This window comes from Acomys minous (assembly GCF_964271855.1).
Source record: "Acomys minous genome assembly, chromosome: 10".
Classification (NCBI taxonomy): Eukaryota; Metazoa; Chordata; class Mammalia; order Rodentia; family Muridae; genus Acomys; species Acomys minous.
The window spans coordinates 35,561,426-35,576,065 of NC_140491.1; the positions used below are offsets into that span (position 1 = coordinate 35,561,426).

Consider the following 14,640-nt stretch of genomic DNA (forward strand, 5'->3'; position numbering starts at 1 on the left):
TTTAAGTTTTTAAAAAATTTATTATGTATACAGTATTCTGCCTGCATGTACACCTGCAGGCCAGAAGGGAGCAACAGATCTCATTATAGATGGTTGTGAGCCACCATGTGGTTGCTGGGAATTGAACTCATGACCTCTGGAAGAACAGTCAGTGCTCTTAACCTCTGAGCCATCTCTCCAGCCCATAAATCACTTTTTTGTTTTGTTGTTCAAGACACAGTTTCTCTATGTAGCCCTGGCTGTCCTGGACTCTCTTTGTAGACCAGGCTGGTCTCAAACTCACAGCCATCTATAATGGCTTTGCCTCCGAGTGCTAGGATTAAAGGCATGTGCCACCACGCCTCACTCAGTCACTTCTAATTAGAATCACATTAGCTTTCTACTATGATAAGGTCTATAAAACTTATTTAGTACTGTTATTTTTCCCTCCCTACATTATTGTGGTAAGATCAAAACAGAGTCTCCCATTTCTATTCTGGGATTTGCCTGAGTCACACGGTAGTCTTGGCAAACGACTCTGTTCCATCTCTCAGTTTACTGAGCCTGCCTGCAACTGCCAGCCAAGTAGAACGAGGGACCTTTTCCTTTCCTAACTCTTAAAGCCCCAAATTATGAGGATGTGGTTTAACAACAGACATAAATTACTGCAACTAGATTTCCCACCGACTGGTTGGGGGGGGGGGGTTGGAGGGAAGACATTTTCCCCCTAACTTCAGGGCTGGTAGAAAGGGTAGACTTTACAATATAGCTAAGTAAATCCAATGTTTGCCTAACATGTATTTTTAACTAAAGACACCCTTTCTGTATTCCTACTATATATGGATACCCCAAAACCTCAAGTGTGAGTAAAGGAATGTGACTGATCTGACCCTGGCAAAGTACAATTTAAATATATACATATGGGTACAGGGTTGCTTCCTGCCAGATATGGTTATTTGTGCAGCCTTATGTGGTCTTAAATTCCTCTTGCTTTTGCAGTCAGCATCCTCTCTCACAACCGTGCAATGCATTAGGGCTCCTAATCCACCCCACTCCACCACGCCTTCTGACACAAGGACTCTGTACTCACACCGATGGAAAAAGCAGCAAAGCTCTGGGGATGCGGTCCTGCAGCTCTCACACGGGTCTGCTGCTAAGCAAAACCTCTCTGCCACTCTTGACTTGGCCGAGTTCCGCTCTTGGCTCAGGGTTAGCGATCTGGTACGATCTAGGAGGCTTAGGACCCAGGGGGCGCCTTTCAGCTGAAAAACACCTCGGCTGCAGCAAGCTAGCTGGGAAGCTCCCAGTTCTAAAGAGAGGCTGTTTACCAGAACAGCGTAACAAGGGCTGGTCTGACTGCAAGGCTGCGAACTAGGATACAAGCGCTGCCAAGGGGACCCCATTTGGACACTTGGAAGCCAGGAGAGGATGCTGCTGCCTTGGATACACACATTTCTTCTCAGCAACATGCTTCTGGCAGAAGCCTATGGATCTGGAGGTGAGATTACAATTATTATTATTTTTTTTTCCTTTCTGCAGCAACTTAATGAAGCAGAACGGGTAGAGCCCCCCGATTTCCCAAATGCTGCCGGGCTGACAGAGAAGGACGCTTTTCGCTGTTTTCTTGTTATCCTACGAAAGCTTTTATTTTCTCCTCTCTCCCTCCTTTCTTGCCAGAGGCTTGCAGCTCCATCTTTGCCATTAAGAACAAAGACAAGTAGTCACTTTCTCTTTCCCTTTCCTTGTATATGAGTGGATGGACCCTGGGAATTCATTTCTTCCACTCCCCAGAGTCCTGCCCTTTTAAAGTCCTAGTGTGGCAGGCGCACAGACCTCCTCCTCCTCCCCTCTCCCCGCTGAGGGGAGTGGGAGCTGAAGAGATGAGGCAGATTCCCTCGGCTGGAGTCTCTCTTGAATCTTTTGCATCACTGAATCAAAGGCTTTTGTGGAATTCTCTTGGGAGCTGGTGGTGTCAAACTAGCAGAAGGTGGCCGTTTTCGTGGAGAAAGGAACATCAGTTTATGTAACATTGACTTCTCAACACTGGGATGACTTCCAGGTCTGACTGCCCAAAACCAAACTCACCATCTCCTCAGAAAGACCTTAGCCGGGCTTCCTGCACCTTCACCTCCATAGTGGTCCCAAGTCCAAGATTAACAACCCTTTTCACTTGTGCAGCGATCCCAAGCTTTAAAAAAAAAAAAGAAAGAAAGAAAGCTAAGTCTCTGGGTGTTGTTGTCTGTGGGCCAGAAGCAGCTAGGGGCATGACACGAAATCTCCACTTTCACTCTTGAGGTACACGGGGCTTTACCCCCTCGGGGCCAAGAGAGGCGCACTCAGGGTCTTGGGCGGGTTCCTCTTCCTCACAGGCTGCTTCTGGGACAACGGCCACCTGTACCGGGAGGACCAGCCCTCGCCAGCGCCGGGTCTCCGCTGCCTCAACTGGTTAGCCGCACAAAGCAGCCTCGTGTCGCTCGCTGAGCCCAGTGAGTGTCCGCCCGGGGAGGCGGGCGGGGTTGGCGGGCGGCGGCCGCGGCCCTTGAACGCCTCTTCTCTCCCCCCCACCTCAGGCCCCGGCAACCACAACTACTGCCGGAACCCGGACCAGGACCCGCGCGGGCCCTGGTGTTACATCAGCAGCGAGACCGGCATCCCTGAAAAGCGGCCTTGCGAGGACGCGCGTTGCCCAGGTACCCTCCCGGGGCCCCGCGGTAAGGAACGCCGGACCCTAGGCGCTAAGCGGCAGCGGCTACATCCGGCGCCGCGCACGTGCGGCAGCTCGACGCCCGCCCCGCCCAGTCCCACCCCCGCGCCGTCCGATTGGTCAGAACTATCTCCAGGCCGCGCAGCCCAACGCCCATTGGCCGCTGAGGCATTCGGAGTGAGCTCATCCTCCGCTAGCACTTGTAAACAACGGTGGGAGGCAGCTCGCCCCTCCCGCAAAGCGCCCCACCAGCCTTTGCTGTGTGTTGTGAGCCAGGCACCGTGCTCAAAACCCCGGGGAAGAAGCAGTGTGAGGGATCTGAGTCACCCAGAAGTTGGGCGATCTGCCAAAGGCAAACGAGGGTGTGCAAGTTCGAATCCAAAGCTTTCAGACTTCAGAAAAGTAGGACAGTTCTCTAGGATTAAATGAGGCGATCAAGGTCAAGCACTTAACACTGGGATTGGCACAAATCTTGCACTCAGTGTGGATTGTCTCCTGATGCAAAAATGGGCACTCTCTGGAGAAACCCTACCAGCAAGCCCAGCGGGGTGTTGGAAGGTAGCAAGGATTTGAAGAGCCAGGTGGGAGGCTGGAGAGAGGCTGTTGTTTTCTTGTGACCCTTTTCTCACATTTGCCTTGTATCACATCCCAGCCACCGTGCAGCCCTTTCAGGCCTGATCTTGTCCCAGGGGCAGGAGAGTTGTTTTTTTTCCTTTCTGTTTCTGAGACAGTCTCACTGTGCAGCCTGGGACTCAGAGAGACCCTCCGGCTTCTGCCTCCTGAGCACGTCTAGGGAAACATTTTAGGGTGAACCCTTCCCCTAATGCCCTCAACACTCAGGTCAGGTTTAGCTGTAAAATGCCCTCAGGACAGTCTCTGATGAGAAACTATTCCTCACCTCACCTCTAGAGACCACTTCCCCGGCACCACCAGCCTCTACAAGGGAGCTGCAAGAGAAGTCTGAGGCACCGAGTGGCGATGAGGCACAGGTGTTCCCTCCTGCTAACGTCTTGCCAGCCAGGAGTGAGGCAGCAGCGGTGCAACCAGTGATCGGGATCAGTCAGCGTGTGAGGACGAACTCCAAAGAAAAAAAGGACCTGGGAACTCTGGGTATGGCTGCCCCTGGCCACTGCCTTTGTTGGGATTCGTCAGATGACGTCATTCGCCGATTGTTTGGGGTGTGGCTAATAGGACTTTGTGTCCTGTCCTTTGCAGGCTATGTGCTGGGCATTTCTATGATGGTGATCATCATCGCCATTGGTGTGGGCATCATCTTGGGCTATACTTACAAGAGGTGAGTGTCGCCCACCTCTTCCTGGCTCTCTCGGAATAGTGCTAAGGAAGGGATACAGTATCTATTCAACCTCTCTCTGCTCTTTCAAAAGGAAGTGGGGTATTGAAGGAAGAACAACTAGCTCAAGAGTAGAGATTTGGTTTTAGTCACTACCAGGTGACTTAGACTTTGGACCTACAGGGCAAGGACTTAGCTGCTGAGTTGCTCCCTTGCCCCCTCCCCCCCAGACTAGGTCGCCATCTTTGGCCAGACTGGCACTGAATAAGTCCTTTGAGAGGACGTATTCATAATCCTGCCTCAACCTCCTGAAGTGTGAGCTCTATGCGCATGTGTCACCATGCTCTGAAGGAGACAGGATTGTTGAGGTTTAAAGTTCTGCTGTTAAGATGGTTGTGATGGTTCACGCCTACCACAATCGCAGAACCCAGGAAAGAGCTTTACAAGTTTGCAGGCTGTGAGGCCCTGTTTCAAAAGTAACACGTGATCTTTAATCTCAGCAGGGAGGGGGTGAATTGTGGTAGCACAGTCTGGGTTACAGAGTGAGACCGTGTAAAGAAAGAAAAAAGAAAAGAAAAGAAAACCATTTTGCTACTCCTTACCTGACTTGAGAACAGGGGCAGATCTGCAGCTGGACTGCAGGCAAAGGAATGCTTAGTTTGAAAGGTCTGAGAAGCCAGCCACACGGGGCAAGTCACTCATAATCAGTGATGTGTGTGCTTCTAAGAATCCAAGCCTTTGTTACAGTACTGGCCGTTCTTGGACAAAATCTGAGCATTTGACTTCCAGCCCCAAGGATCAGCTGTTCGTCCGAGGCTGGAGAAGCCATCCTGTAAGGGAAGTCAGACGTGATCTGCATTGTTCCGCAGCAGGAGCCACGTCAGAGTCATGTTGACATGTCTCAGCCATCGTTTTATTTTATTTTATTTTTTAGAGACTTACTTATTTATGTATATGAGTGCTCTATTTGCATGCACACTTGCATGACAAAAGAGGGCATTAGAATCCCATTACAGATAGCTGTGAGCCACTGAGTGGTTGCTGGGAGTTGAACTCAGGACCTTTGGAAGAGCAGTCAGTGCTCTTAACCGTTGAGCCATCATCTCTCCAGCCTCCTCAACCATCATTTTAGAAACCCAAAGTGTTCTTAGAGTCAGCCACATCGGAGATTGAAAAGGGGAACTTTGGCATAATTACTAGGACAGCAGCAGTGTTCTCAGGTGCGTCTCCTGCTCCACTCTTTGTTTTGAGGCAGAGTCTCATGTAATTCAGGTTGGCCTTAAAGTCACTCTGTAGCAGAAAATGATCTGAAACTTTGGTGGAGGTGTTTTTGTCGTTTTGGTTTTTTGGAGACAGGGCCCCAGTGTGTAACTCTGGCTGTCATAGATCTCTCGAGGTAGACCAGTCTGGCCTCGAACTCACAGAGAAATTCCTTCTGAGTGCTTGGATTAAAATCATATATCACCAAGCCCAGCTCTACAGCCTGCTGTTCTTCCCGGTTCTCAGACGAGGACACATGAGGCAAGAGAGAATAGGTGCTCTGTCTGGTTACACAGCCAGGATGTGGTGGCGCAAACTGCCATCTGTGTGACTGGGCAGGTTGCTTCTTGTTAGTAGACCAAAGCGTTCCTGTGGGGCAAAGGTGTGTGGCTGCTTAGTGCATGGCTCACAGAGAGTAGCTGCTGAGCTTATCGGTAAGCACATGTGGCTAAACTTGACTGTGGGTACCTGACTAGCTCCTTACCTAGTCTGGGCCTCAGTTTGCTTACCAAGGGGGCACGAGTCAGAGATGATGAACCTGGAGTTCTGAGGGTTCTGAAAAGGCCACTGTGGACTGGGCTGCTTTAAATCCCAGCTCTACCATTTGCTTGAACAGATGACTTTGTAGGCTTCTATGAGTTTCCATGAGTCAGAGAGCAGAGAGGCTCAGAGTCAGGAACCATTGATCTGAGAGAGCATCCTGACTCCCAGACTGAGGTTGTGACCCACAGAAGCAGCACCGTTGACTCACTGGTCCAGGGACACCTGCTCTCACATTTAAAGTCTGAAGAAACAGTGTATTTGCTCTACCTGTACATTAACCCAAACCCTGCAGAACTGAGCCCTGAAAATGTCCTCTCTTCCTCAGCCTGGCAATCCTGTGTGACAATTTTCAGACCTTCCAGGTGCTTGAACTAACTGCCCCTAATTCCAAGCTGGTGCCAAGTGTAGAAACCAGGTCCTTTTCTTTTAGTTTTACTCCTTTAGGCTGTCATGGGGCTGCCACATGACCTTGAGTTTACTTCCCTTTAACCGCAGGGGGAAGGCACTAAGTCACCAGACTCCCTGTCACTAACCTCTGGACCACCCCCTTCCTTAGCAAACATGCTCTGAGAACAACCTGTACAACAGGAAACCACATGTGGGCTAGAAACAAGCTCTGAGCCTCCACCTCCCGTCATGTAGGGAACAGATGCCAGGGCAGTAGCTGTACGTTGAACGTCATTTCGGGCAACTTCTGCCTGGTAGGCTATTTCCCCATGCACATCCAGCCACACAAGAGTATTATTGTTGAACACTGTCTGTAAATACAGGATGATAATCAGATACTAATCACAGTAGCCATGGTTGTTTCATGCTTTCTTGATGAGTCAGGCCCTGTATGCCTTCTGTGCCCAAGGCTCATCTTGTCCCTTGAAGCATTTGTCCTTATGAGGAGCTGGGACCTACAAGTGTTTAAGCATCATGTCCTCAGCACCTAGACTACACCATCTGGGATTTTGGTGTGTTTGTTTCTTCTTGTTTTGTTTGTTTGTTTTGGTTTTTTGTTTGTTTGCTTGCTTTTTCTAAGATAGGGTTTCTCTGTGTAGCCTTGACTATCCTGGACTCGCTTTGTAGACCAGGCTGGCTTTGAACTCACAATGATCCGCCAGCCTCTGTCTCCCAAGTGCTGGGATTCAAGGCCTGCGCCACCACGCCCAGCTTCTTGGTTTGTTTTGAGATAGGTTCTTACTCTTTAACCCAGGCTGGGCAGGAAAACACTCTCCCTCATTTATTTATTTATGTGTGTGGGTGCCTATGCACTGTATCCTCGCAGACCAGAGAGGGCATTGGGCCCTCAGGAGCTGGGGATACAGATGGTTGTGAACCACTGTGCCTCCAATCCAGTCTGGGTCCTCTGAAAAAGCAGCTAGTGCTCTTAGGCTACTGAGCCATCTCTCCAGCCACTTTAAAAATCATTGTTTTGCTGGGCGTTGTGGCACACACCTTTAATCCCAGCACTCAGGAGGCAGAGGCAGGCAGATCTCTGTGAGTTCGAGGCCAGCCTGCCTGGTCTACAAAACAAGTTCAGGATAGCCAAGGCTGCACAGAGAAACCATGTCTCCAAACACTCCCTTGCCACCCCCATCCCAAAAAAATTACTTATTTATGTGGGTGTTTTTTCTGCATGTCTGTCTGCACCATGTGCACATCTGGAGGGCTATGAGTTGTTATGTGGTTGCTGGGAAGCAAACCTGGGTCCTCTGAAGGAGCAGCAAATGCTCTTAACTGCTGAGCCAGGAACTTGTGGTCTTTTTGCCTCGACTTCCTAAGTGCATGAGGCATGAGCCACCATGTCTGGCTGGACAGGAAGCTGTATCTAAAGACTGGCTGTTATCTCCAGAAAGTCTGTTAAAAGCCTCATCTAAACTTAAATCTCTCAGGGTAGCAGAGAAGAGAGGGACTTCTCTGAGAATGACTGAGTTTAGAAATCAGATAAATCCAAGATCATCTTCTGGAATTCCCCCTAGTTGTTGCTGCCACACACTAGGCATATTATTTACCCTTTCTGGGCTGCAGTTTAGTCATTAGGTTGGGAGGGAGCTCTGATGCCCCTCCCAGCACTGGTCTATCTGTTTTTCTTTCTTTTTAAAAGATTTATTTAGTTATTATGTATACAGTATTCTACCAGCCAGAAGAGGGCATCGGACCGCATTATAGATGGTTATGAGCCACCATGTGGTTGCTGGGAATTGAACTCATGACCTCTGGGAGAGCAGCCAGTGCTCTTAACCTCTGAGCCATCTCTCCAACACCATATTGTTATTTCTTTAGAGGATACCATTGCCTGGTTTAAATCCTAGCTCTGCTCTTGCTTGAACAAGGAGTTTAACAACCCTCCCTCCCTCCCTTCCTCCCTCCCCCTCCCTCTACCCTCCCCCTCCCTCTTCCCTCCCTCCCGCCTCCTGCCCTCAGCCTCTTCAGGTCTGAGATGATAATGGATAGGTCTCTTGTGAGGAGGAATCAGCCTGCTTTGAGTACACAGTTGTGTGCCAGTACAGTAGCCACCTTGGAAAACTTGCCCAGAGAAGCAGTCGGGCAGAGTGGCTTCTGATTTGGAAACAGCTGCAGCTCAGAGTAATCACTGAAGAAACCTGCACTGCCTTGACGGGGTCTCTATTTCCCTAACCTAGGAGTAGGAAGCCAGAGGCAGGTAGCAGCTGTTTCTTCGCGTCTCTTCTTTCTGGCCAGCCCAGCGTAGGCAGGGCAATCCCGGCAAGTCTTGAACTCTACACGGCCTAGGGGCTTGGTTGATGGAGAGAGAGCTTCCCAGAGCTGGGAAGGATGGGCAGGCACCAGCTTTTTTCCTGGGAGGAAGAGCTGAAGATGGGGGTGGAAGGGAACTCTTTGTCCTGGTAACTTAGGCCTCTGAGGTGCAGCCAGGCCCTGGCTAGGGCAGCTCCCTGTCCCTGCTGAGTGCTGTCTTAGCTCTGCAGGGAGCTCTTATTCTCTGATAAAAAGGGAGGGAAAAACAGTAAGTCAACACCATTTCACCCCCTTGGGAGAGAAGCTGAGTCAGTGAATAAGCCTTTGTTCTGTCTTGGCTGCCGGACAGCAGCCAGGCTGTCCCCTGCCCCCACGGCAGTGGGAGGGTGCTGGGCCGCCTAATGGTCATTTCAGCAGGCCTGGCAGCCTCAGTCACTCCATCTCCAGGATTCCCAGGCAGGACTCTCCGCAGGCACGTGGGGTCAGGCATGATTCCAGGCTCCTAAATGGATGAGGCTGCTCCAGACTAGTCACAGCGTCTGCTTCCTTTACCCTGGGTTCCTCTTCCAGGCCTGCTCTGCCCCACTAATACAAACTGATTTGATCCCCACAGACTTTTGTGTGATGAAGCCTGCCTTACCAGCTGCTCAGCAGCTTCATAAAGGGGGGCGTTGGAGAAAGCCAGGCTTCTTCATGCAGGAATGAGGGAGAAATGAGGGCAATGTGTGTGTGTGTGTGTGTGTGTGTGTGTGTGTGTGTGTGTGTGTGTGTGTGTATGTGTGTGTGTGTGTGTGTGTGTGTGTGTGTAAAGTGTTTGGCATCCACTGAAAGTACAGTTACGCTGCTTCTCTTGGTGGGCGATACACTATTCCGGAAGTGGTGGGCTCCTGACCTGCTTTTTTCCTTTAGCCTTCTAATAGTCTTTGAATTTTAGCCTCTGGCAAAAGATGCCCCCCCCCCTCCCTGCTCCCAGGGTTTCTCTGTGTTGTCCTGGCTGTCCTGGAACTCACTATGTAGATCAGGCTGGCTTTGAACTCAGAGATCCTTCTGCCTCTGCCTCCCAAGTGCTGGGATTAAAGGCACGAGCCACCACTGCCTGGCTTGAATGTTTCATTTTTGTAAATCACTGCTAGCATAGGGAGGAGGGTCCCTTAGTAAAATTAAACGCAGAACTTCCAACATGAGCAGTCTTGAAGAACACGGCTTTCTGTTATGCAGGCAGGTGTTCCCTTCTGTGTGCCAGTCAACCACAGCCGAGGGAAAGCTTATTCTAGAAGACCCTCTCTCTGTGAATCGTGCACCTGTTTTTGCTGTGGGTGCTCTGGGAGGTTTTCTCCTGTGGGAGTTGATACCCGGGGCCGATGCTACTGAGGAGAATGGGCTGGGCCTGGGCTTGCATGCTGAGAAGCTTGGTTGCCCTAGTCGCCCAGGTGCCTCAGGAGAATGAGTTTGCCAACCTCCTGTGATCTAACAGTGGGAATTAGGGGATCAGATGGTAGGTCATGTGGGGGAAGCCTTACAGCTGTCTGTCATGTACAGCTCCTTATTTTTAAATATATATATTTTAATATATTTTATTAATTTATTCATATTACATCTCAATTGTTATCCCATCCCTTGTATCCTCCCATTCCTCCCTCCCTCCCATTTTCCCCTTACTCCCCTTCCTTATGACTGTGACTGAGGGGGATTTCCTCCCCCTGCATATGCTCATAGGGTATCAAGTCTCTTCTTGGTACAGCTCCTATTTTAAGATGGTGAAATTAAGGTCCAGAGAAGAGGGTATCACTAAGAATAGTTCTTCTTGCCTTGGCTAGGTAATAGGAGAGGTTTTTTTGTTTTGTTTTGTTTTGTTTTGTTTTGTTTTTTACTTTTTTGAGACAAGGTTTCTCTGTGTAGCCTTGGCTGTCCTGGACTTGCTTTGTAGCCCAGGCTGGTCTCGAACTCAGAGATCCGCTTGCCTCTGCCTCCTGAGTCCTGGGATTATAGGTGTGCACTGCCACCACCCAGCAGGAGAGGTCTTTTAAGGGAAATGAATGTAACATTGCCTTGTGGGTCAGGTCTGATTCAGGGAAAGTCATCCCAACCTAGGAGTTCATGCAACCAGCTTCAAAATTATTTTACATTATCTTTGAGGCAGGTAAAGAAACCAAGGCTCAGAGGGCTGTTTTGCTGCATGTTAAACAAATAGGCTGAGCCAGAGGTAGGATACGCAGTAAAGGGAACTGGCTGTGTAGAGAGTCCTGAGGCCCCTGCACATTTGTGCTCCTCCAATAGCTCCCCCCTCCCCCTTAGCTTTTATCATTGAACATCATGGGATGGATGCAGAACACAGGAGATCATAGCCATGTCCCTGAGATCCGAACCAGGCCCCCGTGTTTTGTTTTAAACAAACAGCATCTTATTTCAGTTGCACTGGACAGATCTGGGCAGGGCAGGGAGCAAGTTCCAGAGGAGAGAAGAGGTTCCTACTTTACCTGCTGGTGATGGGCGGGTTCCACAGCACGCAATCAATGGGCAGGCCCATGTTGGAGGACACAGTGATCCCTGTTGACTGGCTTGGACGACTTCTTGCTCTTGGTTCTCTTGTTGGGGTCCATGTCTCCTTCACGGTCTCCAGCACCACGTTTTAGTGCTTGTTGGAGTCCTTCACCTGGCCTGGGAGCTTCCTGTTGCAACAGTTGACCACCCGTGTCCTTGAGTGACTGCACAGGCAGAGAGAGCTGACCTGTGTTGACCTCCTTGGCCTGCCACTTCTGCAGGCATCTCATTCTTGGGTTTGTTGAGATTTTGTGGTGGAGGTTTCGATCGACGGTCACTCCCACCTGCACTGCATTGCTCTGGCCTCTACTCTCGAGTCCTGTGTTGTTTTTATCACCCACTCGGTTCATGTCTCCTGAGAGTGTGTCTCTGAGGTGCTGAGCAGTTGTTGGCATCAAAGGATGTGCTCTGGATTCTGTACTGGCTCTGTCATGAGGTCTACTGGACACCGCACAGGGGGCATGGCTCCCGTGGGAACGGACCACACGTGCTGTGAGAAGACCTGCAGTTGAACCCCTGTTCCACCATACCTTAGGGGCTGACTCTGGGTCACAACTTCTCTTAAGAGCAGCCAGAGCCCAATAAACTTGTTAAAGTCTATCCTTTAACTTGGAGAAATGGCCTGGGCCATTTCTTTGTTTATAAAATGAACAAGAACTAAATCTTAGGCTGCAGCTGGGCATGGTGGCGCACGCCTTTAATCCCAGCACTTGAGAGGCAGATCACTGTGAGTTCAAGGCCAGCCTGGTCTACAAAGTGAGTCCAGGACAGTCAGGGCTACACAGAGAAACCCTGTCTCAACAGACAATGAAGTGAGATGAAACACACACACACACACACACACTCTCTCTCTCTCTCTCTCTCTCTCTCTCTCTCTCTCTCTCTCTCTCACACACACACACACACACACACACACACACTCACTCACTCACTCACTCACTCATATACTCATATCCTGGGCATGGAGTGAGTATTTCACATAAGCAGAGCAGCACCATGGCTCAAATGGGCCACTGAGTATCAGGAGAAATCAAAGGCATTGGCAACCTCGTGATGGTTGATAGCCATTTTCATTGTGCGGCCCTGGGCCCTTTTTGGCTCTGCATGGGTTGGCAACAGTTCATTTCCAGCCTCGGCTCCCACCTTCCAGGATGTTAGGATGAGAGGACAATCTTTGAGGGTGCACGCCTGCTACCTCACGTGCAGAGGTCAGAGGGCAAATTGGGGGAAAGGGCCCCTCTTTTGAACTCAGGTCGCCAGGCTTGGTGGTAGGTGCCCTTACTCGCTGAGCCATCTCACTAGCCCATGAAGGCAGGTCTTGTAGCAGGATGGTCTGCTCCATTTTTTGGACAATGCCATTGGTTAGGGATGACGTTTGGATGGTTCTTTGAGTCACTGGGACCCCTGGGCTGAAAATAAAGTCCTGTCTTGCTTTAAGTTCCTTTTTTTTTCTACATTATCCCCACTGGAGTCTCACGTGGCAGCCACCCCCACCTTACAGATAGGGAAGCATGGACAAGAGCCTGTGCGTTTAAGGCAGCCTGGCAGGATGGCTAGCCAACGTCTCGGGCCTGGGCTGGTGCTAGTCCTGGCTTGGTCAGGTGACTCACTTTGACCAGGGCGAGCTTCGGGAAGGCTAATTGAGCAAAACCATGCTAGAAGCGCAACCTGAATGTTTTCTTTTCCTGACAGGGGAAAGGACTTGAAAGAGCAACACGAGCAGAAAGTGTGTGAGAGGGAGATGCAGCGGATCACCCTGCCCCTGTCTGCCTTCACCAACCCCACCTGTGAGATCGTGGATGAAAAGACCATCATTGTGCACAGCAACCAGACTCCTGCTGACCTGCAGGAGGGTAGCACCCTCCTCATAGGCCAGGCTGGCACCCCTGGGGCCTGAGCCCCTTCAGCGGGCAGGTGCCCATTTAGACACTGGTATAGGACAGGCCATCCTCCTGCCGTTGGGAGGAGCTACATTTTGTGTTGTGGTTAAAACCTTATCCCATTTTTCTTTCCAGGGGGAATGTGAGTCCTCATGACACAAGCAGAAGCAGGTAGCATTATGGGCGAGGGTAAGGAGACTGGGTAGGGTCCCATGGGTGCGCCTTTTCTATCCCTTGGAGCAGGCTTTGCCTGCAGATGGAGACTGGCACAGTAACCAAAGTGGTGCTGTGGCAAATAAGGGCTTCCACACAGTCTGGGCCAGAGAAAGATGGAGAGCTTGCCAAAGCTCTTCCATGCTGTATACTTAAGGTGGCCTCAGTCTCTGCCTTCTCATTTGTCATCCAGGAACTTGAGTGGCGTATACTGTTATTCATAGTTAAGGTCAAACAGGTTGTGCATAAGGCAGCATTAAAAATGCATACATAGTGTTTGGGGTGGAAGTCCCTTCTGACTTCTGAGAACCAGAAATGAATTTGTACAAAAGTCAGAACTTGGGGCTGCAAATGGGTTCTAGAAGGGGGCTGCTCAGTGTGCTCCAGCTTGCTGGCAGTGATTTGCCTTGACAACTGTGGGCCAGGCCTGGCCCAAGGGACTCTTCTGCTTTGTAAAGGGAAAAAAAAAAAAAGTAAAAGAATTGCACTAAGCCTTCCACTTAGGAAGACACAGGAGGACCCACGACTGCCTTCAGCCTCCCGGCAGTAGCTTTTACTATCCAGACTGTCTCTTTAGGGGTGGATAGAGGAGCCTCTCCATTTTGTGCTGATAAGAGACTAGCCAGCTAACCCACGGAATGACACACTTCGTGGTGTGATGAGCTGGGAGGCGAACCTGGAGACTAAGCCAGAGGCTAGGACTGGAGGAGCTGGCTTTGTAGCACTCTTGCTTGCAGGCAGCCCTGTGGCCTCCAGGCCAGGGTCTTCCATGAGGCTAGGATCGTAACCCAAACAAAACAATCACTGAACCACTGGGAAGGACCTTAAGGGTTTTCCAAAGAGGGTAGTGTCTTACCCATGATCAAAGCAGCTTCTGAATGGCCAGGAGTGCCCAGCCTCCCAACAGCAGTGTCCCCAGCTAGGAGCCCTTGTACTCCAGACACCAAGAGAGCCGGTGGGGTCCATTTCCTTCCCCAGGCTGCTCTCTGGAGCCATTGGTTGAGGGGGCCTAGACCTCAGGGTTCCCATGGTGGTACTGACTATGGGAAAGAGAACTGTACTACTTCCTACTTTTCTACGAAAGTATTTCTGTGTGTATGTTTTATATACCTCATCCGACACCTGTGTATGAACTATGGCAAATTGCTCTGCACTTGACTTATATAAATACAAAAGATAACCATACCTTGCACATTTTTTTGGTGTGTGTGTGTGGTCCTGGGATGCTCCCCCAGTACCACGTCTATACCTCTGCTTTCTTTTCATGGTGGTCCAGTCGCTGGGACATAGTAATAGCTGAACTGCTACTAACCATGAATATCTTTAAGGTTGAAGCCGCAAGGAGTTGATCCCTGTAAGTCTTCTCCCCTTTAGTTTCCGCCCCCAAGGCGGGGTGATTAGGATGCACCCTCCCAACAGCCTTTGTTGGGGGCTAGAAAGCAAGGAGCAACTGGCAATTTTACACAGCAGCCAAGGAAGAAACAGGTGGCCGGGCTGCCCAGGGTGAGGATGGCTCTCGCAGGTTG

At 50.3% G+C, this 14,640-nt stretch overlaps 1 protein-coding gene and 1 long non-coding RNA gene across 4 annotated transcripts in view; one reads left to right on the forward strand and one right to left on the reverse strand.

Annotated features, from left to right (window-relative positions):
• Positions 1–2,385, reverse strand: part of LOC311607505 — a 21,253-nt gene extending 18,868 nt beyond the window's left edge. Inside the window, exon 1 of one of the 2 annotated variants that reach the window (XR_014782613.1) lies at positions 2,065–2,385. This is a non-coding gene — a long non-coding RNA (uncharacterized lncRNA). Of the gene's footprint in view, positions 1–1,069; positions 1,201–2,064 lie in introns of those variants that run through there. The other variant, XR_014782614.1, reaches the window with a different exon arrangement.
• Positions 1,183–14,306, forward strand: PIK3IP1 (phosphoinositide-3-kinase interacting protein 1). Of its 2 annotated transcripts, XR_014782612.1 has the most exons (7): positions 1,183–1,477; positions 2,349–2,465; positions 2,550–2,669; positions 3,593–3,793; positions 3,899–3,977; positions 12,714–13,396; positions 13,447–14,306. XR_014782612.1 is itself a non-coding variant. In XM_084799289.1 (6 exons), the coding sequence occupies exons 1-6, from the start codon at positions 1,408–1,410 to the stop codon at positions 12,916–12,918; spliced, it is 792 nt and encodes a 263-aa protein (XP_084655415.1). In that variant the 5' UTR covers positions 1,183–1,407; the 3' UTR covers positions 12,919–14,306. The 2 variants fall into 2 exon arrangements, 1 of the variants encoding a protein (XP_084655415.1); XM_084799289.1 differs by having other exon boundaries at positions 12,714–14,306.
• The last annotated feature ends 334 nt before the right edge of the window (positions 14,307–14,640 follow it).